At 38.0% G+C, this 25,876-nt stretch overlaps 2 protein-coding genes across 2 annotated transcripts; both read right to left on the reverse strand.

The window, feature by feature from the left end:
• Window positions 1-5,488: 5,488 nt before the first annotated feature.
• On the reverse strand, window positions 5,489-15,427 carry MAPK1IP1L (mitogen-activated protein kinase 1 interacting protein 1-like). The gene is made up of 4 exons (XM_006894340.1): window positions 15,279-15,427; window positions 8,657-8,678; window positions 6,498-7,202; window positions 5,489-5,500 (listed from the first exon to the last, which is right to left on the reverse strand). The coding sequence occupies exons 2-4, from the start codon at window positions 8,672-8,674 to the stop codon at window positions 5,489-5,491; spliced, it is 735 nt and encodes a 244-aa protein (XP_006894402.1). The 5' UTR covers window positions 8,675-8,678; window positions 15,279-15,427.
• Window positions 15,428-23,818: 8,391 nt separating this feature from the next.
• On the reverse strand, window positions 23,819-25,553 carry SOCS4 (suppressor of cytokine signaling 4). The gene has a single exon (XM_006894341.1). The coding sequence runs from the start codon at window positions 25,351-25,353 to the stop codon at window positions 24,034-24,036; it is 1,320 nt and encodes a 439-aa protein (XP_006894403.1). The 5' UTR covers window positions 25,354-25,553; the 3' UTR covers window positions 23,819-24,033.
• Between the last annotated feature and the right edge of the window lie 323 nt (window positions 25,554-25,876).

Here is a 25,876-nt window from a genome sequence, read left to right on the forward strand (position 1 = left end):
GGTGACTGGGGTAATTGGGATGGGTGTGTCAGAGGCAGTGCGGTTGGCGCAGGATAGAGCAGGTTTAGAGCTGTTGTGCATAGGGTCGCTATGAGTCAGAAACGACTCGACGGCACATAACAACAACAACCTAGTGGACAGAACATGATGCTACCGAGCCAAAGGTGAGTGACTTTTAATCCGCTGCCCTCAGGCCTGTTTTTAGTTAAACATACTTCTAGGTTGTATAGCCTTGGTCTGTCCACTTGCCATACAGATAACTCGTGGTTGCTGTGAAGCTGAATACTGTGACACTGATGTGTCAAAGGTGATAATGGTTACCCATGGTGGACAGTGTTTGGTGAAGCTCCCCATTAAAACAAGCTTGGAAGCAGGAGGTGCATCCACTTCCGAAATAGCTTGCCTCTGGAAACCCTATGAACCTGGAGAAAGGATGAAAGTTAGTTTTCAGGTCTTTCATTCACAGGGTCACTGAGTCACCTACAACTTGACAGCACTCAACTACTTTGCTTTAGTGATGTTACAGAAGGATTGGTGATGAAAATGTTAGTACTGGTGGATTTTTGCTTGCCATCAGACAGCTCAAAAAAGGCTTTGCCAAATGTCATTGTACACTAGAAAATCTAGCCTTGGCTCTGTAAGTCTACTACCTCAAAGATTCATTTTAAATGTTTTAGGAATTATGGAGTATCAGAAGTTAAAATTTTAACTGCATTTTGTCCTGTATGTGGCAAAACATGTACATTTCTAAAGTGGAATGTAACACAGACTATTACTCTTTCATAGCCCCTTTCACAACTGAGGTGGTTTAGCAAACCCGTGGAAATGGCAAACTTCTGAGTTTAGTAACATGACTGGCTCTCATTGTGTACAAGTGTGGCTAGAATGGAACTACTTTTCATACATGAGCTTGATGATGGCATAAAAGGCAGGCTTTTTAATGTACAGATAATCTAATTCAAAGGACCATTTTGAAGAGCACAGAAAAATGTTACAAAGGATGAGGTGCTGAGGGTTCACGCAGGGGCATTGTTTTGAAGCAGCTTATTTAAAATGTCTTAATGAATGTAAATGACTTGCTTGAGAGGCATCACAGGTGTATGTTCCCCATCTCACACTGCAAATTTGCTCTGGGAAGCCTAGAATGAGACCTTATGAACAGAATATGGCACAGCCATGAAAACACATTAAAACAAATGAAAACCAGACGAAAAACACCACAAAAAAGCTTTCGTATATAATACACAAAAGCAAACACATTTATCTTAAAAAATATCAAGTATCACATCCATAGAGTATTCCTAATTATAAGTACTTCTTAAAGCAACATTTGTCTTTGTTTACAAATACAGCAGCAGGTGATAAAATCTAACATCTCAGATTGCTTACAGTTCGTAATACAAATGTATATGTCTCAAATCACATTTTAGGCAGTTTAACTTAAAATGCATAGACAATTACATACATTAAAGTCAATAAAAAAATCACAATTTCAAGAAAAATCTTTACAGAGAGCACGTAGTAAGTTTACTTAATGGCAACACAATCATCTTGCTATAATCAGTGACAGGCAGTGATGGTGCCTTCAGCTAGTTGAAAAACTAGGAGGAAAACGAGCCTAAGACTGAACACCTGAACTGTTCAGCCTATTACTGAACTAAACATTACACTTTTAAAGACGGGGGGAGAAAAAGGTACACTGGACTTTGCCCTTTAAGATGCCCAAAATTCCCACCAGCAGTATTAAACTATGTTTATCTATAGAAAATGAATTGGGTGAAGCCAGTCCTAGACAGCCTCTCAAGGGCTGAGGTTTCTCGTTCATCACACTGCACCTCTTTCATCTGGCAAAGCACCCAGAATAAGGGTATTTAAATGTCTGTTGAATGATGCTTATGATGTTTAGGATGCTTTCTAAAACCAGAGGTTTTATGGCATTTCTTTAATACTGACTACTTTATTGGCAATTTTTATTTTACTTGGCAATTACTTGGAATTCTGCAAACAAAAAGAACAGTTTCTATCCTACTACTAAGTATTGCTTTATTAAGATTAGTCTTCCCTGAAAGCCACCCACCACTTTCTATGCATAGTACAGCATTGTGATTCATCTTAATTTAGGCTTATGCTTTTTAAACACTAGAAAGTCTGTGCTTAACATTTAGCTCCCAAGGTTTAAAAACCGGCATTTCATAAAGCCAGCTCTCAAGGTGAGAAGGCATAAAATAATTTACAAGTGTTGGCAACTGATAGTGAAATCAGGCACCATATTTTGAGTACAGCTGTTTATCAATATAAATATTCTCAAAATCTGTTCAACTGAGTACTAGAGGCAAGTTAAAATATGGTTAACAACTGACAGTTTTCCTAGCAAATATTGATAGTCTATTGTGGTAGTGAATTACCAAGGTCAAACATTCATCCCTTATTCTGCCCTCCACTACTGAAAACACTGATAAAGGCGACCCAGATTGAAATGGTAATTATTGGCTATTCATGAATAATCACAATTATTTGAAAAACAAAAACAAAACAAAACACCACCACCCCAAATACAAAAACAGGGTTGGGGATCAGAGCTATAAATGGCCTAATCAGATATAGGGCTGGTGATGTACAGAAAAGCAGCCATGGTTCTTTTAAACACTTTAATGAGCATTTCATTTAAAAAAAAAAAACTTTGTGTGAAGGAAGACTTAATGTCTATATATTATACCCTGTATTCTATTTAAGAAATCTTTCACTGTGATTTTGGGGTTAAACCTTCTAGACTTTAATTCAAAATCAAAGACATACTATCCCTTAAATATTCTCAATTATCTCCACTAATTTTAAAAATTACTTGCTCTAAAGCCCAAATACCAGACTGTATGTGTTCTCCTAGGAACAAATATACTAATAACAAGCAATCTTTTCCATAAACCAAATTCAGTGTAGTCTAATCAGTTGCAGCCTAGCACAACTTATTTCAAAAACATTCTTAATAAAAAAAAAAAAGGGAGATGCAGTGAATGAATTAAAAAAGGGGGGGTGGTGATGGAAAAGTGCATCTGAGACACTTATTTTCTACCAATATCTGCCTTAACTCCATCCTAAACACAAAGGTATTTTTTTAGCCTAGAGTATCCATAAAACCCGAGATTTTCAACTGGAGAAATAGAATTCTACAGAAATAAGAGTGTAATAGCAAACTATATGATCTTTTTTTCATTCATACCTTGCTAAAAAAAAACTCAACTTCTGGTTAGAAAATCTTTCAAAGCTGAGAGTTAAAATTGCAGTACTGTGTACGGCACACCAGGCAATCAATGAGTTATCAACAGTTATTAGTAGCAATCTTTAATGTGTTCATGGTCCTGTTAAGTCCTTTAGAACATTTTTGCCCCAGAGAACAATTTATGAGATATTTGAGATGAGGGTGAGAACCTTCCTTCATTAACAATTATTGATCCCAAATTTGCCACCTCTTTTTATAGGTAAACTATACCCTCTCTAGTGTCACAATGAATACTCCACTTAAAAGCCTAAAGTCATAACTTATCCCAATGTGGGCAATTGTAGTAACCAATAAGACCTCTCAGCAGCCATCTCACTCTATCATCTTATCCCTGCAGTTAACTGACACTGTAATATAGGTAATTTGTAACATTTCCTAAAATTGTCTGATTTGAGGCTATACTGATAACAGATTCTAGGAGGAGTTGCAAATGCTGCCTTTCAAGGAACTGAAAGAAAACCAGGTATCACTACATCATTAAATGTTGCCTAACAATATTCCCAACCTGAACATAAATAAACAAGTCTGTTTCTACTCTAATTTTGAGAGCTTAAAATTTGTCACCTATTTAAAGTAAGATAAAGTTAAACACTGTATTCTTCAAAATCTTGTTTTCTTGGAAGGCAGTAACTCTCAAACCTTTAAACAGGCAGCTTTTGGCATTCTGACATTTAGTTGTAGGAGAAACTATTAAATATTTCTATGCAAAATTGTGCTCCATCAACAATTTCTCTAATACTAGTCCAGTCAATCCACAACACATATAAACAATGGATACAGTCAATGTTTTTAAATGTTATTTAACAAGTAACAAGGTCAGTTCTATGGTCAAACACATTTATTCCAAATCTATCTGATTAAAGGTAAGGTGCCAAAAAGCTTGTAATTTTGACAGTTATAAACAGGATTTAAGGAACATAGTCATTCTGCTTTAAACTCATAGAACTTTGACAATTTTTTATTATTTGTAGATGTTAAAATAAGGTGAAGGGTGATTATTTCAAGGATGGCACTAATTCCACTTATTTACCTGTCAAAAGATACAGAACTGAACTGTTAGCCTTAAGTACTTTACAAACAGATCCAGAAAATACTATGGTGTAACCAGACTCTGAAAGCCAAGTACGTATTTTCATTTTCACTTGTACACTGTGAAAAGCCTTATGTGCAACTTAAAGTTCTCTAAACATAAATGCTGTACGTTTACGATAGAGCCCTAGAGTGTGTCGTTTACCTCACCAGAACAAAAGACGTGCTCTTTCTAAAGAACTAAGGGAAGGGGACTACAGGGAATGGTCTCGGCAGAAAAAGAGCCTCAGGTTCGGTGGGAATGCAAATTACTTGTTGCTATGATGCAGCTCCCAGGGCTGCTTCTAGTTTAAGGTTCAAAACAAAGAATGATTTCCCTCCTTGAATTAATCTCAAAACAATATAGACATCTTATCATTTATTGTAAACTAATAAAAAAAAAGTTATCTTTTGAGACTAATTCACACAAACATATTGCCCCCAAAAAAACCTTTCCTTTTTTAAAAAGGCCATTTGTCTAAATGGTGGGTATTATAGTTTTATGACCCATGTAGCAAAAAAAGAAAGCAGATTAGGTGGAACACAATTAAGTTTGACTAATCAATGCTCAAGGATAAAAATGGACATTGGCTAGCTAATGAGCTTACCAACTGATAGTAATTACTGATCATTTTAAACACATATCCAAAATATAACAGTAAGAGGGTCAGGGTTGTTTATTCTATGGAAGGAGCGGCTCAAAATGTTTGGAGGCATCATTTGTCTTAATTATGGCAATGTGATTATTTTTAAAAGTGTTTATTTAGGGGAAAAGTAATTATAAAAAAGACTTGAAATAACATGCCAATAAAATTGCAGAGTCCAACATTAATCCACATCATTAGATTTTAAAGTGTAGCTTTGTTTTATACAAATTCTATCAAAGAGTTATTCAATATACTTAAATCACTTTAGCTTTCCAAGGAAACCAAATAAAAATCACATTTGAATGATTTATGCTTTTATGATTGTTCCAATTGTACATCTGAGTACAAGAGAGATATCTTCTCTGAGAGGTGCAAGAGTTGTTCTTTCATGAATGCCCTTCTAAGAACAGTGAAACCAGCAATTTTTATATATGCATTCATGTGCATGTGTACTTCAAAAAGCAAAAACGTCATCATCTCTTCGTCCATTGTTAACTTAATGGTAAGACTGCAACAGAAAAATAAAAAGAAACAATATTAATTTCTACGTTTTATAAACTGAGTCTATGAACTCCTGTGTCTTAAAAGAAATTTACTGCTTAATAATAAATCCAAATAGCAAGTCACCCCATTAATAATTATCTTGCATATATACTACAACAAAATTATTTTAGTGGATCTGAGAACAAGAAATCAAAATAAAGAAAGGGTGATGAGTTCTGGGACATTTACAATATTGAGGGGTTTTTTTTGGTTGATAGCTGAGGTGAATACCTAATCAATATAATGGACAATCTGATTAATGAATTTTGTATAAGCGTTCTCTCTGTGGAGTTTAGAACTTAAACTCTGCTTACACCACACTGGGACAAAGCATACAGTATTACATTTAACTGAAAATAGTATTATAACCATGAGCTCAATGATACTAAAGTTATAACAAAATCTTGGCTAAGAAACAATATGATAGCTGCCTGAAAGAGAAGATAATATACTCTAAGTTACCTTGGATTCTCTAAAAACATACCAAGAAACGGGGGCAGGAGGAGGGAATAAAAGTCCAATAAAATGCATCTCAAGAGTTAAGTGATGCCATTGAAGACATTAGTTACTAGATTATAAAATCTTTAAAGATCTTTGGGGATATGGTCTATTTCTAGTATCAGGATAAAGAGCTTTTATCGTCTTAAATGTTTTCCCTTAATTTCTAAAATTGACTTCTATGTACACATCCTTTCCACAAGTTAAGCTTTCTATATACACATCTAAAACTAAGAAACAATTTTTCAGATGTGCTTATGGAAAAACAGTTGTTATGTGCTGTTGAGTCAACTACAACCCATAACAACCCTATGTAAAGACCGGAACCTTGCCCTATCCCATGCTGTTATACATTATGAGCTCCAACAGGCTGAAGCCCACTGTTTTAAACCATCTTCTCGAGAATCTCCTTCAACAAGATGTGACAATTAACTACATAGTAAATAATAAATGAAAACACTCACATGAGGGCCACCAGGCATTGGTGGAGCACCAGAAGGTCCTGAAGGCACTTGAAAAGGATTGTTGGGAGTGGGATAGAGTCCTGGTGTGGGATATGATCCTGCAGGGGCAGGGTATGGTGCTGGGGGCCCCCAAGCACCTGGTGGAACAGTGCCCCATGGAACAGGTGGTGCAGCCCCTGGAGCTTGGGGAGGAGGAGGAGCAGAATATGGCCCTGGAGAAGGATATGGCATATTGGGAGTATACTGCCCTCCCATTCCTGGTGCCCATGGTCCAGAAGACATGGATCCCCATGGACCTAAAGGACCTGCTGCAGCTGGATCCGTGGGTGCACCATAGGATCTAGGAAGCTCTGGAAAGGGCATATTTGGTGTAGGATATGGCCCTGTGGGGCCAGGGCCTGGCACAGTTGGGGCTGGGTAAGGACCACCAGGTGGAAGGCATGATGGTCCAGATGGAGGAAAGGGTGCTGGGGGTCCTGGAGGTGGTCCAGAGGGAGGCACAGAGGGATACATTCCTGTTGGCGCAGGTCCAAAAGGCACAGTGGAAGGTGTTGCACTTGGTGGGAGTCCAGATGGCACAGAAGGTGGAGCACTTGGGTTATTCCAAGGGTTGGTACTTGGCCAGCCTTGAGGAGGTTGACCAGGTTTTGTATTGCTAACAGCAGAGGTTTTGGCAGGAGAGTGTTCAGGTAGCGCATCTGCCAACTGGAATACAAAATAGGTATATCTTACATGAGGGCAGGTTAATGTCAAACATGATTATACACTCAGATAGCAGCATCTCAAAAGTGAAATTGTTGAAACATAGAAGTCAAATAACCTACCAAAATACAATGTCAAAATTTTAAGAGAAACTAGAAAAACCACCCCTTTTAAATTATAAAAGGGTTATACAGCACACAGGACAACAGGATTTTTCCTTCTTCTTGTTGATTGCCCTCAAGTTGAGCATGACTCATAGCGACCCTATGAACAAAAGGCCTGAAGCCCCTCTACAATGATAGACATTTATCAAAGTCCCTAAGAGTTTCCGGAGGCTCCTGCTTCAAAATCTGTCATAGTATGTTATTGTTTTAAGTGCCACTGAGTCGCTTGCAACAGCAGCTCTGAACTCTGCCCTATTCTGAGCCAGTTTGACTAACTCTGACACACCAATCCCCATTACTCCAGTTACTTTATCAATCCATCTCATCCTAGGTCCCCTCTCTTGTGCTGTCTGTCCACCCTTCCGAGTATGACGTCCTTCTACAAGGACTGCTCTCTCCTGGACACATGCCCTAAGTGAAGCAGAGCCTCAAAATCCTAGCTTCCAAGGAAAAGACTTGGTTTCACCCTCTCCCAGACACTTATTTGCCTTCTTGGCTGTCCATGTTATGTTCAAGACTCTTCTCCAGAATCACAACTCGAGGGCATGTATTCTTCTTCTGTTATCCTTAGTCACTGTCCAACTCTCTGAAACATAAAAAGTAACTGAGAAGACCATGACCTGGATTAGGCACACCTCTGTATCTAGACTGACATCACTGCTATTTAGCACTCTGGAGAGGTCCATGACAGCAAATTTTCCCAATGCAATTTGTCTTTTGATTTCCTGATTGCTGGTGTTAAGAGTGTTGACTGTGGATCTGGCAAGCTGTAATTGTTAACCACCTCAATCTCTTCTCCATCTAATTTAGTGTTGTCAATGGGCCCAGAGGCTAAAATCTTTGTTTTCTTGATGTTGAGCTTCAATCTATACTGAAGACTACAGTTCTTAACCTTTTGAAGCAAGTGCTTCTGGTCCTCCTCAGTTTCAGCAAGCAAGGTTGTTTTTGTCACCTGCATATCATAGATTGTAAATGAATCTTCCTCCAATCCTGATGCCACACTCCTCTTCATAAAGCCCTGCTTCCCAAATGACCTGTTCTGTATCCAGACTGAAAAGGTACAGGAGCCGATGCATCCATGACACACTCCTGATTTTGAACCATGCAGTTTCCTTGCTCTGTTCTAAACTGCTTCTTGGTCCAAATATAGGTTTTGTATAAGCACGATTAAGTGCTTTGAGATTCCCATTTTCCTCAAGGTTAGCCACAACTTATTTTGATCCACAGTTAAAAGTGCCCTTGCACAGTCAACGAAACACAGAAAATTTATCAAGGATAAATGCATCAACTTACCGAAAATTCATCAGACATTTTCCTAAAAGAATGAAAGAAAAATACTATTTCAAAATCAGTGTTAACATTTCTTAAATAGTGTCTTAAAGAGCTTCTATGTATACATTTTTACGTAAGTAGAAATCAATCATTTTATGTAATACAATTTTCTTTTCACAGGAAAAGGTCCATTATGATTCATATAACTCTATCAAATTCACATTATGTAAAAATGATTCATAATTTAGTTTATAACCTCATCTTGGTGGCAGTTTAAGTTGTTTGTATTCTGGCTTGTTTTGAACAATGACACTGTAAACATCTCCAAACACTTTAATGTTTGCTCAGTATTGAGACTGTCATGGGGAACAAAGGATTAGAACACAGTCAACTGGTAATATTATTTAAATTCATCTAATAAAAAGACTGTCCTCTAAAAAGTTCACATCTTATTTCCTACATCTTTGCCACTAGATCTTATTAGAAATCTCTTTCAATATGATCTACTGCTGCCATTATGTTACTTTGTAGTCCCTGGGTGGTGGTGTGTATTACATGCATGTTGTGCTGTTGAGGCCAGCAGCATGAGCCCACTAGCCATTCCTTGGGAGAAAAATAGGCAGTTCCCTCCCTTAAAGAATTACGGCATTCAAAATCTGATGGAGAGCTGCTGAGTCAAAATCAACTGGTTTCATTTTTAAGTTGCATTTCATTAATTGTGTGAAAGATAGGACATCTTTTTATATTGTGTCCCATTTATACCTTCTATGTGTGTGCTCTGTCATTTTACCACTTTTTCTAATCCTTTTACTGAAGTTTAATTAACATCCAATAAAATACAAGGATCTTCAGTCTTTAAGTAAATGAGCTTTGACCATCTGACTACTCTAAACAAGATAAAGCCCAAAAGTTTACTCACGTTTTTCCCTTCGACTCCTCACACATGGCCTATAGCAATCACTTCCTGACTGACTCTGCTTGTTGTCTTCCCAGGATTGGAATGAGATGGTATGCACGTTGCCTAATTTATCACTTAGCTGTTGTGTACCAATGAGTCAGAACAGACCCACAGTTGACCCTCCAGCAGGTTTTCAGAAGCAGTTTAATCACAATGGAGGAGACTGCCCATCTTTCTCTTGCCCTTACTCAGCTGTGTATTTTCCTCCTCCTCATTGCTTTGCAAGGTCTGTCTTGTATGAAACAAATGTTTTTCTGCATTTCTTTTTATTTATCAATCTTTAATACCATGCAATCAAATTTATCAGCCTTTACAAATGGACTCTTAATTTCTGTGCTGTATTTCTTCCCACTCAAAAGGAACTATGGCAGCAGCCTGGATAAGTAAAGTACGTGGCTGTTTGCTACCATAAAAATTATAACCTTGGAAAACCTCTTGGGCTTTAAAGTTTTACTCTGTCCTACAGGGATGTAATGAGTCAGACTCATTAATGGGTTTAGCTTTGATTTTCCCCAAAATTAATAGTTTTGTGTTTGGTTTTTTTAAAGTCATCATGAATGCTTTCTTACAGTGTTTTTATGATTTGTTTTGCTTATATTTTCATTCTTCTCTTAAACAATTACAAAACAATCTCTTTTCTCAATGTATTTGAAAAGTTACTTTTAACATTATATTGTTAATAATGACAAGTTTTTCAAGCATTTTTATGCAACAGGTACCATATTCAATACTTTTATGCAACAGGTACCATATTCAATACTTTTAAGTCTATCACCTAACACTCGTCCCAAGCTCTATACAGCAAATTTTATTTTCATTCTCAGCTTACAGCTGGAAAAAAGCAAGCTTAGTAAATTAAGGTTGCAGAGCTAATAATGCTAGTTTAGTATCCTGGCTAGAGTTTCCTTCAATCTCCATTAATTATTGTGGACTTGACTCTTACACGGATTTACTCTATTTTAAGTATTTATATTTAAGTACCATTCAAATTTTAGTAAGTTATGTTACTCAAAGTTTAATGTTTCCTTCTTAAATCTTCATGAATACTTGGGTTTCTTTTCCCCAGACTATTTTATAAACATTAAACAGGTTCTAACTGGAATTGTATGGGGGCTCTGGTGGTCTAGTGGTTTAAAGCTGTGCTGTAATCCTAAAAGCATTTAGTTTGAACCTACCAGCTGATCTGTGGGATAATGGTAAGCAATCTTCCTTTCATTTGCTACCTCTGAAAACCGGCTGGAGGGTCGGCTATGGGTCATTTAAGAATCAATGGCACACAACAACAGCAACAATTGGAATTATATCACATTTACACATTAATTTAGGGGACAATACCTGATATTTTAAAGTATCAATTTCCTCATTCAAGAATAGGTATGACTTTGCAATTTCTAAAATTCTTATCACTCAGAGACTTGAGTTTTTTCCTTTAAAAAAAAAAGGTGGGGGGGGGGTCCTATGTATTTTTTCTGACAGATTTCTAATCTTTTTTTTTTCTGGTTGTAAATAAGCTTTTCGTTGTATTTTCTAGTTGGTTACTTACTTATGGGAAAAGTCTTAAAATATTTAATATATTTCTTTTAAAAGCAGTCAAATTATGAAATTATTTCATTCTTAGAAGTTTCTCAGTTAATTCTCTGGGTTTTCCAGGTAGATTCTCTTGCTCTTCTCCAACTACTAAAAATATTAACTAGTGATAAATAGTGACTACTACTTGTTTTCCCAACTCTCTGAAAAGGGTTTTAATTGTTTAAGTGTGATTCTCACTCTTAATTTGACAGTGAAAAAAAATTATATTAAGTTTCTATTTATTACTATATTTAGCTCTAGAGAGATTTCTATTTTGCGAGTTTAAAAAAAAACCCACCACCAAAACCCACTGTATTTCTGCAAAGAAAAGTCAGTATCTAAGACAATCAGATTGTTTTTCCTCTTCATATAAAGATGTGAACATATAAAAATGTAAACTATTCTGTTTTTTAAGTTAAACTGACCCACAAAATTAAAGTTCAAAATTAAATCCCAGGAAACAAGGAACTTTATGATTTAAATCTTGAAGACCTGATGGAAGGAATTAGAAAGAGGCCATGTCCTGTTCCACAACATTGTTGTGAAGTGACGTGTTCTCTAGCTCTAGAATCAAGTGTTGAAGTTCAAATGGAAGTCTTCCAGTTTGCTCTTTGAGGGATGCATATATTTTTAAAAAGGTAAAAACACCACCAATGTTTAAAAAAAAGTTTAAAATTGTAAACGTATTTTTATTTTCTAAAAATATCTGTTCTATACCAATTATGGTGATGATATTATAACCATGAGCTCCTAAGAAATAAAACCATTTACAATATAGATTCTCATTTTTGTCTTCTGGAAAAAGGTACTTCCAAACTTTCCACTAATATTTTAACATAGAATTTATGAATTATTTAAAAAATGATTCGACTTTCTAAAGATAAGTTCACAAAATTTTGTCATACACTAGAAAAGCAAAATGTAACATTTCTGCAACTTGGGTGGCTTTCAGAATAAAGAATTATCATGAGGCTTAACTCAACAAATAACAGTGAGTACTGACAAAGAAGGGAGCTCTGGTGGCCTACTTGGTAGGGGAATTGTACTGTCAACCCAAGTTGCCAACCAAAAGTCCACCAGTTGCTCTGAGGAAAAAAGAGGTGGTATGCTTCTGTAAAAATTTATAGCCTTCAAAACCCATGGAGGTTCACAAAGTTGGAATCCACTCAATTGCAGTGGGTTTGACAAATAGTGGGCCTGACAAACAGAGGACTATTTAAAACTTTATGTGATGAAAAGAATTTGGGACTGCATGATTATGAAGTCTGCTCACTCATCCTTTTTGTCTTTTGACAGAGAAGTCATTTAATGAGATTATTCTCATCTCTAAGAGAATTATAATTACCTACCAAATAGGTCATTAAAGGTATTGTTTTATAATCTCTAAGTAAGAACCCGTTTAATGATATGAGGATAAATGAAAGGCTGTCAGGATTTTTGTGCTGATTTATTCCATACTGGAGAAAGATGATGGAAACGTAATACTGAAAATAGAAATTCTGAATTAAGAGTATATCCATTTTTCAATACTAGTTTATTTGAGTGTTTTTAAAAAATCTGAGCAACTTAAAAGAATTGACATTTTAAAGTTTTTAAAACATTTTCATTCTCTTTACAAATTTTAGTTCCAAAATAAATTTTTAAAAATTTGTACACTTATTTTGTGAGAATGCTGAAGTTTAAGGACAAGGTTTTGACCTATTGTTCACAGTGTCACTAGGAGATTTAGTTAACTTGATGGCACTCAACAATTTTGATACCAAGGAGACCTTGGAAAAGCTCTCAACTGCTAACCTAAACACTGGCAGTTCAAAGCACCTAGTTACTGTGGGCGAGAAAGATAAGGCTAACTGCTTTGGAAACCCTCTTCATACAGTCATTATACGAATGAATTGACCAGAAAGCACCAAACAATTTAGATGCTACTGAAATATACATGCCAGTGTGTTGGGCTTTAGGGTAGATGAATAGTATTTCATGGAATAAATCCTTAAAGATCAGTCTAGTGGAAAACTACCACTAAACACCAACTACACTACCTGGGGTAAGCACCTTTGGAGGTTAATACGGGAGAACCTGCTCTGAGGTACTTAATTCCTGAAGGAATGAAAAGTTCCTGTGAGGTACATGACTCCTAAAGGAATTAAGGAAGAGCTATCAGAAATGGATTCCAAAGAGTGCTGCCTTTGTAGTACAGATGACAAAAGAGCAGCTAGGGCTAGAAAATGGTGGGATGGGAATTATAGAAAGAGAGGAGTCTGTGTCACAGCTGGGAAATAAGCCACCCAAAACCTGTAAGGTACAAGCAGAGAGGCAAGGGATAGGCAAATCTTTGCAGAGAGATGGTGAGACAGTGTGTGAATCCTCTTCAGCCATTGAAAGGACAGCTTGCTCACCTGATGAACTTCACTTTGACTGTTAACATACCAATAGTGTTGTGAAGGGTTATGTGAAACTCTCACTGCTATCCAGTGGGAAACAACTCATAGCTGGCTTTCCAGCAGGTTTCTGGAGGCTTAAATCACATGGGAGACTACCCATCTTTTTTACATTGGTGAATCTGAACTGGTGCTGCTTTTGGATAAGCATTTTGGAAATGCCCTACAGACTTTAAACCATAACTCCGTAAAGCTAAACGAGACTCTGAAATCAAGTGCCTATAAATGTTTGGAAAATAGTAGGTGAGCACAAATACCAAATTTGCTTGTCTTCACTGGAGAAGACGGCAGCTCTTCACATCCAAACCAAGGGGGAAAAAAATACATTAAAAAAATTTATAAACAGTATCCACTGCCAAGATTTACTATTACTATTTATTAAGTAAATAAATCTTTGTTCCTGCTGGACACATAGCAGAAACTCAAAAGTTTATAAAGCCACAACGGTAGGTCCACAAACTCTGCTCTTCAGCCCTCAATCTAAAAACCTCAGAAATGAAAGAAGCTGGCCAAGTTTGACGCAAAATTTGTATGGTGGCAAAAGGGACTTGAAGCTCTGTATATAGTTTTGATTAATCCCACCCACTGCTGCACAACTAACTAACTAAGCACTAACTAATGCTGGATTAACAGGTTGTCAGCTAGGCCTGTGAGAGGGCGTTGATCAGTGCACCATGCTGTCTTTCTAAAAACTGCAACTGAAAAACCCAACAGAGCGGAATTTAGGAGACTAGGGGCAGGTATTACGGTTCTCCCCAGAGAAAGGAAAAAGAACATTTCAGTAAGAAGCAACTCAATTCTAAAGTTTTTGATTGAGGGGGATTCAGAAACACCAGTTGCAAAGAGACTGTCTCTCTTTACTTGGTGTGGGGTGGGGGGGTCAAAGACTGAACAACTTCTGCCGGCTACCTTTGCCTGTAATGACGATTTGTTTTCAAAACAAACCTTTATGTGGTGGGCAAGTGTCTTTTTCTCTAATAGCAATTATGTAGAAAACGAATCTTCAATAAAGTGAAGCTAGTTTGATGATACAACGCTGGAATTCTTTCATCTATTTTAAGAACTATTCTTGGTTTTCAAGGTAAATTTTCAATTAATAATAAACTATACGATGCAGCTTACGAACTCTGGATCTCTTGTCACCGAAATTCATCTAAGAGATTCTTTAGCAACTCCTTTAGAGTGATCAATACCCACAACATTGTCACAAGCACATCAGATCCCGCTAAGACGCGAAAGTAGGCCCTTCTCTGGCTTTTCAGAAGAAATTTTCAGAAGGATTTGAGAGTGTCAAGGCCAAGGAGGCCCGCAGCCCTGCGGGACCAGACGAACAAAGGGAATCCGGGATCAGCCAGAGCGAACCGGTCATGTAGCGGGTCGCGCCTGCGAGTGGGGGTGGGAGCGGGGGAGGGGCCGGGCCTGCTCCCCCCCCCCCGTTTCCAAGCTCTGACGTCAAACATGGAGAACCCGCCGGCGTGACGTCACCATCCTCGGATCCCTTAGGCCCTGGGGGCAACCCGCACCGGGTGACTTGAGAAAACCATCGTCCAAGAACTGGAGGTGACTCAAGGCACCTCCGTTACGACGCCCGCCTCCCGCTCGGGCGCGCCCGCCAGCCCCTCACCCCAAGCTGCCCTGCTATCCGCTCCGACCCTCACAAGTGTTAGAGCAGCCTTACCTGGTGAGCAGTGAGGCCGCAGTAAGGCCTAGAGGCGACGATGGGGCCAAAGGAACTGGGCGCCGAAGAGCAGAGCGCAGCCCAACTGACGACTGCAGCAGCGACAGCACCAGCACCAGCAGCGCGCGGCTCCTCCTGGCGCCGGAACAGGAAGCACCTCCCGCCTCGCGCCGCCCCGCCCCGCCCTCCTCCCCTCCCGCCGGCCGCGCGCGCCCCATGGCGTCACTGGGACTCCCTCTAGCGTCCGTCCTGGAGTTATGTCCAGTGAAATTCTGGCGGAATTGCTACTTGGTTGCCTTGAATGAGGGCTGACAAATCTTGGATTCCTTCCTCTGCGCTGTTTCTACAGCCAAGCTTCCAAACAGCCTAGATAGGTTTATGGCCCAGGAATCCAGACATCCTTGCCTTAAATTCGGGGGAGCTCTGGTGTGGCGGCAAGACGTTGCACAGCCAGTGCAAAGGGACATGGTTTCAGAGAAAGAAAACTCGCTTGAAGCTGGGCTAGGAGTTCCTCAACGGAACACAGAACAAAAGATTAAAAGGGCTCTGGTGGCTTGGTCAGTAAGGACTTGTACAGCTATCCCAAAGGCCAAGCCAGTCCAGCAGTTCGAATCCACCAGCGACTCCAAGGGGGGAAAAGATGGGCACCTCTTCCTTTGTGATTGTTACGTGCCATCGCTTGAGACTCACAGCGACCGCCCACCTTACGTACAAAAGCTCTGAACTCTACACTATCCTCTGCCAAGCTTTTTGTCTCTGACACAACTACCCCCATTATCCCAGTCCATGCAGCTCGAGGGGCTTCCTCTCTTGAACTGTTCCTCCACCCTCCCAAGCATGATGTTCCTCTCCAAGGACCGGCCCTTCTTTGCAACATGTCCAAAGTATGTCAGATAGAGCTTCAGAATCCTTGCCTCCAAGGAGCAGCCTGGTCTCACCCTCCCCAGGACAAACTTGTTTGTTCTCCTAGCAGCCCGTGGTATATTCAATACTCTGGCACTGTAACTCAGAGGCATCAATTCCCCATCTATCATCCCTGGTCATTCATTGTCCAGCTTTCTGATGCATAAAACATAATTGTGAAGACCATGGCCTGAATCAGGTGCACCTTAGTTTCGACTCACATCACTGCTTTTTAGTACTCTGGACAGGTCCCTAACAGCCGAGTTTCCCAATCTAATTCTTTTGATTTCCTGGCTGCTGGTACCAAGAGTGTTGACTGTGGAGCCAAGAAAGCTAAGGTGTTAACAATCTCAATGTTTTCACCATCTGTTATGCTGCCACTTGGACCAGTGGTGAAAAATCTTTTGTTTTCTTGATGTTGAGCTTCAATCCATACTGAAGGCTACAGTCCTTGGCCTTCTGCAGCAAATGCCTCAGGCTCTCCTCAGTTGCAGCAGCAAGGTTGTGTCATCCGCGTAACTGCAGGTTGAGTTTTCCTCCAATCCTGATGCCACATTCATCCTCTTAAAAGCCCAGCATCTCAGAGAATCTGTTCTGCATATAGATTGAAAAGGTATGGAGATATGACGCATCCCTGATGTACATACACACTTTCTGATTTTGAACCATGTAGAGTCTTCTCGTTCTGTTCTGATGACTGCCTCCTGGTTCAAGAATAGGTTGCATATGTACAGTATGCATAAGCATAATAATATTCTGGGATTCCTATTTTTCTCAAGTCAGCCAGTTTGTTGTGATTAGTTTGTGATCCACAACAAACTGTGTGGTAACAGCCTCAGAAAACCAGCTGGAAGGTTAGCTTTAAGTAGTTCTAATTTCACTGCATTTGTTTGTTTAAAAGATAGGGCAAAAACATTTGCAAACGTCGTGATAAATCAGTATTAACTAAACGGTTATCTTCCCACATATTTCCTAACCAATAAAATGTTCCTCTACCACACTCAAAAGAAATCAACACACGGTCCCAGTCTGTAAGAACCTGCAGGTTAGAAATGTAAAAATGAAGCTATAATTTATATGGACTGCAAATTATTAAGATCTGGATTATCTAGTCACTAAGTGTTCTGAGTTTTTAGTCCAATAGCTAGTTTTTTAGTTTCACATTAAATACAGAACAAGTAATCAGTACACTCACATCATTTTGGTGATTTGTGTAGCTTGTTAGTGGCAAGACGGAGACTTAAAATATTTACCTCTGGGAGCATTCTTGTACTGAAATACGAGCAATAATATCAGTCCCTGAAACCAAGTGAAAAGTTTCGGGTAAAGCACAAGGCTTAAGGCTCTGTGGTCTACATGCCACAATGTGAATGAATCATACCAAATGAACAACCTACCTTAGTAGTGAATGTGCAAGACTTTGAAAGTGTTTTAGTAACAGGCAGTACCACTTTCGGCCTTTATTTAAGTCCCCGGATGGCACTAATGGTTAAGCAATTTAGCTACTAATTGAAAGGCTGGCCACACACACCTAGAGATGCCCAAAAGGAAAGGCCAGGCGAGCTCTTAAAGGAAACTCTAGCGACCAAAGTTCTGCTCTGAACTCCTAAGGTTAGAGTTTGTAAAAAATCTCACTCACACACTCTCCACCCCACTTTCTCTGACTGAGGGTTCTAAAGCCAAGCATTCTTGCCCTAAACAGACTTCATTCACTACAGGCAATGTGTAAGAACTTGGTCTGGCTTTTCAGAATCAGAACCACACTACAGTCTGAACCTGACTCTACCCAATTCTCTCCCATCCAAAAGTGTCCCACCTACCCTGTGGCCTTTCCCACATTCTTTGCCTTTCTAGGTATTTCCTTCAATAAGCTTTTGCACTTCTAACCACATCTTGGCATCAACTTCTAAGATAAAAAGTGACACACTAGAAACAAAAAGGATTTGTGTATTGTATATTTTGAGGACAGATATTTCAATTTCTTTTTTTTAATTGGGAAAAACATATTGGGGGTACAAGGAGGTGAGGGTTGGGGGCAGAAGGGTGAGGATGGGCCAGGATGCAGTTGCAGAGCTGCACAGTTTAGTCGGTTGGGGGAGCAGGTGAAGGAAATGATGAGGGTCCAGATGCTACAGAGGAATGACAAGCATTTTCCAATAGTAATTAAACCAACTGTCTTATTGATTTGGGAATTGGATGCCAACTCTCTGGCTTCTTCATGCTGAACAGGGGCGTAGATATAAAGGGGGGAAGGGAGAACACTTTATCACCTTACTGGTGGTCTTGGGTTACAGCTGCTTGCCTTCTTGCTCCTGAGGGCCACGACGGTTAGCCCCGAGCCAGGGGCCAAGCGTAGCCCGCCCCGGGCAGAAGGCCACAATGGCTCGCCTGGCAGAAGGCTGAGCGCAGCCCACCCTGGGCCGGGGGCCGAGGGCAGCCTGCCCCAGGCAGGGGGCCGCGACGGCTCACCCCGGGTCGGGGGCCGAGGGCAGCCTGCCCCGGGCAGAGGGCCGTGATGGCTGATGTAGTTTTTTTTTAAAAAAAAGAAGAAAAAGTGTGTGCGCGCGTGCGTACCATCAAATTGGATCTGACTGGTACAGGAGACTGTCCCTCCTTCTCCAGCAGAGCATGAAGTAGAGTCTGGGTTCCCCCCCCCCCCCAGGTGCCTGTCGGGGCCTGGGTTTCAGCTGTCCACACCACAGCAGTGGGCAATGAGCTTAAAGCCCCTGATGGCTCTGGACGCTGACTCTCACCAGTGGCTATGGATGAGATATTTCAATTTCTATTTCCCAGACTCAAATCCCAAGCTTTAAAAGAAAAATACAACATTGAATTTTATATATGATGTTTTAATTAAGAAGAAATTGTATTCAAATTATTTTATTTGAACTCATATTCAAAGCAGAAACTTTGAACTTCAGGATTACAGATGAAAATACAAAAGTCTACTTTTTTGGGGGGTAAGAAGTCATACAAGCCTGAAAAACAACAGTTTTGTGATGATGCTACTTAAACTCTGCAAATTTAAGTACATTTTCAAGCTCAAACTTGGCTAACAGTTTTATCCAACTCTAGCAAAGTCAGCATGATTTGAGTAGACAACTTGAGTTTTACACTATGGCTCTCAAATCACAAAGCTCAGATTTGATTTCCAGTAAGTCTAATCAACATTTAAAGTAAGTTAGACAAAAACCAATTTTATAGACTTTTTCAAGTATGAGGAAACTGCAACTGTTCATTTAACTGCAGTTTAACGCATAAATTCAAATTTGTAGTTTCTATTGTCAAATCAAGCCAAAAAGACCATTGCAGACTAAAAGTTAATGTGATTCTGCAGGGTACAGTAAGGAGATATTTAAAAAAATCCTATCGTCATATTAGTACTTAACATCTGTACAGCATTTACTTTCAAGTATGTTCTAAGAGTCACCTTTTAACTTTCAGAGTTAACTTTCAGAGAGATAAGTGACTAACCTATATTTTATCTATTAGGAAATTAAGGCAAAGAAGAATTTAGGAGTCAGTAGTTCTATTCAAAACTAGAAAGTGAATCAAAATACTTTGGCTTTGCTGGAATAGGTCCCTTTCCACTGAGTTTTATCTATTAATCTACATTTCTACTGAAAGTTAACTCCATTTTGTGACCAGTATTTTTAATTTACTAGAATAGACCCTTGTAGCATTGCTCAGTATTTCTAATAGGATGTTTAAAAAAGAAAAAACAAAACCCAACCCTTTGTGCTTTTTGTTCTTTCTTCAGAAATAAGGAGTGTTTAAAACTGATGGTAAAACAAATATAGTAGAGTTTTCATTAAAATAGAAAGAATTTGACTTAAAACATTTAATTCATTTTTGGCATTAAATAACGCAGGCTATACATGTAATTTTCCGTTTTCTTGCCAAGAATAAATCTTACAATTAAAAGTTTACTTTCCTGTGAAACATGGTCTACTAAAATATGTGTTGCTCATTATACTTTTTATTATAGTTAAAACTGACCTAAATTTTTCTTCCCCCCAGTGAAAAGTTAAGTGTATACTTATAAGGTAGTTAGACCTCAAGTTTTTTGTTTCATAGGAAGGAAGTCCTCCATTATGTGGATCTATAAAATGAACTGGAGAGGCAGGAAGCTGATAACTTGATTTGTCTTCTTAATGGCTTTGGCTCATGAATAAGTGATAATAGTTCTGTTTTTCTTATAAAAAGAAATGAATTTGTATGATAGGAATCCGATTTGTCACATTTGTTCTACTTTTTAAAGGATTTATAATTACTAAGGCATCCTTTATATTATTTATAAGACAACACTTTAACTGAAAGCCATTCTTTGACCACAGTTACCCATTAGCTGAAATTCAGGAAAGAGAACAGGTCTGATCACCAAATCAATAAATCTAGCCATTGGCTGACTAAAAGCTTCCTTTAATCTTCTTCCTATTAGGTCTTCTTTTGAATTAAAGCATTCCCTCTATGAATTATTTATGTGAATGGTAGGTTGTACAGACAGATCACATATAACTTGTCATATAAAAAAGATCAAGGAACCAAAAAAAAAAAAAATCCATTCAGCATTATTTAAGAAATCAGAGTATTAGTCAGGATGTTAGAGCTTAGAAAAAGGGGGTGAGACAATATGTCTAAAAAGCTTTGGAGAGAAATAGAAAAGTCAAGTTTACTTCCTGATTAGAGCAGGATGATTCCCAAAGCACAGTTAAGTGTCTGGTCCAGACAAGCTATTAGCGATGAAGTAGTTCCCCTTCACTGTCAAGGTTTTCCCCAGAGGTAATGCCTTGATTCTCAATTTTAATATTTGATCTTGTTTCTTTTAGCTTTGTCATCTTGCCAATAAGCTCTACACATTTCCACCAAGCTGAATGCTTTCTCCACCTTGGAATTTACACTTTTCAGATATCCAGGGTATCACTACAGAGAAAGGGGTTAGCCTTTCTAACTTCCAACCCTGTAATATTTTATAATTTTTACTCTTATTTCCCTTCCATGGTAAAAGATTCCCTTCTCAAGTCTTTACATTTCTACTTGCCACATTTCTTACCATTTTAACAAAGGAAAATACAAACCACCTCAAGAGTAAATATGTCCCTTCCTTGCCCTCATTAATTAGATCTACTTCAAAGCTACATATATGGCAGTATTTTGAAAATGAATTATTAATATCTTAGTTTTAAAAAAGGGAAGAAAACAAGAGAAAACATATCACAACAAGCAGTTAGAATTATATGAAAAGCTACTTAGATCTTGACTTTCATATAAACACTAATTTTTTTAGTATTATAAAAGACAACATAATTATATTTATTTTTCTTTATAAAACTACCCTTTAACACAATATTCATTAGTTAGTCTTCCCTTAGGATTTTTCTGTACTAATAGAAAGTTATTTTTAAAAGAAAAGTATCTAAAATAATAATTGTTTCACAGAAACAGAAAGTCATCTTATCAAATTCTGATAAAAAATTATAATCATGGATAATCTTATTATACTACTAATTTTATTTCTTTCATCAAAGGTGGCTATTTAGATTAATACACTGGTTAATAAAGTAAGTTTCTCAGTGAGCTACAAAGTGGCAAAATAAAGATGAGGTAGTGTAAGACTTTTCTACCTTTGTGGAAGATAAGTATCACCTTTAGAAGAGCTATTACTTGACAATGGTGTTAGGATATTCTGGGCCTCATCAGTAAAACATGTCATTTTTGCCTACCCTGCCAGCCCCAAAAGATGTCATTTTAATAGCTATCCCTCATTCAGATTAACAATCTTGAGATCACTGAGGTAAAAAAATGCTAAAAGGTATGGTAACAGATTTTTCATCCTTAATTTTATACTAACGGCTAAAATTGTAAAGGTATTAATGATAAAAGGTCATCTTTATGTAAACAGCAGAACTACAAAACAAAATGCTATTTCAACATAGGGCATGAGGATAAAGAAACATCATTCTGTTAAGAGTTTTCTAAATAAAATTTCTTTGATTCAACTAAAAGCACCTTCCTAATAACAGCTAAGCCAGCATCAAGAAATTACTGTATTAAAAATGCCAATTTGTACCAAGCAGGAGACAGATTATGACCAGAAAAGTTGGGCAACTGCTGAAGTGTATGAGCAAAATAGATTTAGCACTCATCTATTCTTTAAAAAGGAAAATTGAAAACTTAAGAAGTTTAAGCAATACTGAGTTTATGTTAAGAGAGAAGGGGAATAATTCTGAACGAGAGAGTACAAATGATTGAACAACTCAAAGAATGTAATCAATGGGGTTTTGTTCTGCTGTGTAGTCTGAAAAACAAGTCTATCAATACACACACACACACACACACACACACACGAAAGAGATAAAATATCATTCCGATGACCTTTATTAGATATAGTGGGCTAATGTTGTTTCTAGAAATGCTTCATGTTTTGGGATAGTAAATTTAACCTATTACCCTTATTGCCCGGTATTATTTGGTATGGCAGAAACTATATAGTTTCTGTCAAATAGTTTTCCTTTTTTTTTTGAGGCCATATTAAGATCTAATTCTGAAGATAGGAATGATTTAAAACTTGGAAATAAAAAATAATTTTAAGTTTCCTGAATGTTATACTCATGTTTAATTCTTGAATATTTAATTTAAAATAGTGACAAATTACTTAGTAATCTTTGGTTAGTAGTGGAAATTTATGGCTGTTTATAAACTATGGAATCTCTTCAAACTAGGAGGTTTAGAATTTCTATAAAAGGGCTAAGTAGAAACAACATTTCATAAGCAAGTACAGAAAGCCCCATAGTTTCCTTAGTAACTACTAGTTACTATTAGAGTTATTCTTTCTAAAGCTTCCATTTGTTTTGAAGATAGCTTAACTCTTTTCAGGTTGCAAGACCTATTAAAAAAATAATAAATGACCCTGTCTCACTGAAAAAGAAGAATAACTGTAGCTCTAAAGTGTCATTTGATTCTCACGAAACAATCAGCCAAATTTAATACTGCTTTAAGGTTTAAATAAACACATAAAATTAAGATTTTAAACCATCTTGCTACCTTTAACATGTCTATTAGAGAATTATAAAACTACATTTAGTATGAACTGTGAATTATCACACACTTAGCTTTACTGATGGATTTTAAAACAATTCATTAAATATGGGATGGGCCCCCGGCGCGCCTCCCCGTGGTGCCGGGGGTTACGCTGCTGCGCAAGAGCATGAGTTTGCGCATAACTGGGGCCCCAGCCCGCTGCAGGCAGCCCTTTTAACCGCGAGCGACACGCCAGCAGACCAGGCCTTTGCCGGGGTTTGCCTCTTGGGTCTCAATTCTTAGGATGATCCCTTTGGGAACGGATAGTAGGCTCCTCGACTATTGCGTTTCCTGTGTGTGCTGTCATCTAATAAACTTTAGGTGTTATTTAAAAAAAAAAAAAAAAAAATATGGGATGGGTAAATTATTATTTTATGTCTAGGAATACCAGTGATGTAGTTAACAAAACATTTTACATATAGGAAATATATAGAAGTCTTTTTAAAGTATGAAAAACAAAATGTTCAACCATGCTTGCATTATCTACTAAATTTTAAATATACCTGTATCATGTAAAAATTACAAGAAAAAAGAATGCACAATTTATGATTAAAAACCCCCTAAACATCTGATCAAAAATATTCACTAATCCTAGTGTAGAACTATAAACAATTAATGTACCATAAAAAAACATAAACTGATCTGGAAGTAAGATTTGGGGCAGAAGCTATTTTTGGATTCCAACTGCCCTTGTGGTAAAAATAAAATTGGCAGAGTAAGTGCTGTAAAATATTCGAATGCAAACAGATAATCAGATTTTTCTACCCTTTTCTTAGCACTGCTGGTCTGGTGCATCAATCCTGAGTACTCTAACCTTTGATTTATAGTGATATTCTTTCAGATACAATTTCATAGAAGAAGGAATTGGGAGGGCATCAATACCATCATAGGTTGTACAGTTACAAATAACTGTTCTGCATATATGTTGCAAGGAAAAGGGGAAAGTCCGAATTAAAGGAGTGGATAAAAGTGGCTCAAAGAACATACAGGCGCTTGGGTCCTTATAATGTTCTAGGAGCCCAGTAATGTCAGGAGAATGGAAGACACAAGGATCATGTGCATCAAAGCTAAAGTTGTGATTCCATTGCTCAATTCTAGCATGAAGAGAGCGACTATAGCGCCTAAAACTAACAGAGAATAAGTAGTCTTCTTGTGCTGAGTCTCGAAGTAAAAAGGTTCCCTCTGGTTTTCCTTCTAATAGAGCTTCGGCTGCATATTTATCCATTACTCCCCAGTAACATGGGTTGTTATTGATTTGAAGGAGATCTGGTACAAGACAGTGGACATAATCAATCTGGGTGTGGTACTTTGGAGGTGTTTCCAACTGCAGGATTTCATCATCCAGTTCCCATTTGGGTTTGTTTCTTTTTCTGGAACTTGTGCAAAGTGTTATAATTTCATCACCTGAATCCATATCACTGTCTTCAATACTATTATTGGAAACAAGGTTTATCACTGAGCCAGTCACAGGATCACCTCTGCATGAAGCATTGTTGGTAGTTACGACACAGGGCTGAACACTAGTATGTGAGAAACCATTTACGTCTTCTTCCATGTTCCTTCGTTTTAGTGGACCATCCCTCATTTCACTCTGAGACAAGTCAGTGCTTACCCAATCATCTGATTTGGGATTTATAGGAGCAGTGTGTCGTTTAATAAAATGCCACCTAAAAGCTAAATCTGATCGAGGTGGAAAAGGACACTTATCTAACATGAGTTCACTGATATGAATTTTTCTTTTCGATGAAAGTCCTGAAGAGTGCCGACTACTACAATTCTTTATTGGGAAACACTGCCCCACTGCATCCTGTAGTTTTTGTTTAAGAGATCGGCCTAAAAATCTATGCCCACAGGAATGATCTAAGTCCAGTTCAATGGAGGAACAGCTGTGCTTCCTTTCTTGGCTCCTTAAAGGGACTTCTGTTTCTTCTATTGCATCCACTGTTTCAGCATCCGAACAACTCTCACCCTTTTTTGACCAAGATAACTTCTTTCCACTCCAAACATAACCATCCTTTCTGTCAGCACTTCTACTCCGAGTAGTTTTAGGCCTTACATCTACATTTTTACTATTTTCAGTATTTTCTGCCATTTTAACAAATTATCCAGAATGTCCAGTGTTATAAATACTGCTCTTTCAGTTTTTCCGGCAGGAAGTTTCTTCCGGGAACTTTATGGATGTATCTAAGGGGGAAAAAAATTAAACACCATTAATCATCTGTCATCTACATGGCATAATTTTATTAAACCTCAATTTGACTAAAATGAAAAAACTTACTAGTACATGAGTAAAATGAGTACTAGATATGCAAGAAGGCAATTTCAAGGTATTTTGCTCCCACTAAATAAACAGCTTAATTATATAATACGAATTCCAAAATGCAACAGACTCATGAATTTAAGTTCCTATCCGACAGGTGATTTGGCTAACTGATTGGAAGAGATCTATATTTGTTCCTATCCCAAAGAATGGTGACCCAACAGAGTGTGGAAACTATAGAACAACCTCACTGATTTCACATGCAAACAAGATTTTACTGAAGATTATCCAAAAACGACTGGAACAGCACATCAGCAGAGAACTGCCAGAAGTCCAGGCTGGGTTTAGAAGGGGT

Source organism: Elephantulus edwardii, unplaced genomic scaffold (assembly GCF_000299155.1).
Source record: "Elephantulus edwardii isolate Elephantulus edwardi_28Jun2011 unplaced genomic scaffold, EleEdw1.0 scaffold00140, whole genome shotgun sequence".
Taxonomy (NCBI): Eukaryota; Metazoa; Chordata; class Mammalia; order Macroscelidea; family Macroscelididae; genus Elephantulus; species Elephantulus edwardii.

Coding starts and splice junctions, on each gene's coding strand:
- SOCS4 (XM_006894341.1), bottom strand. CDS start 25,353: ATGGCAGAAAATACTGAAAATAGTAAAAATGTAGATGTAAGGCCTAAA.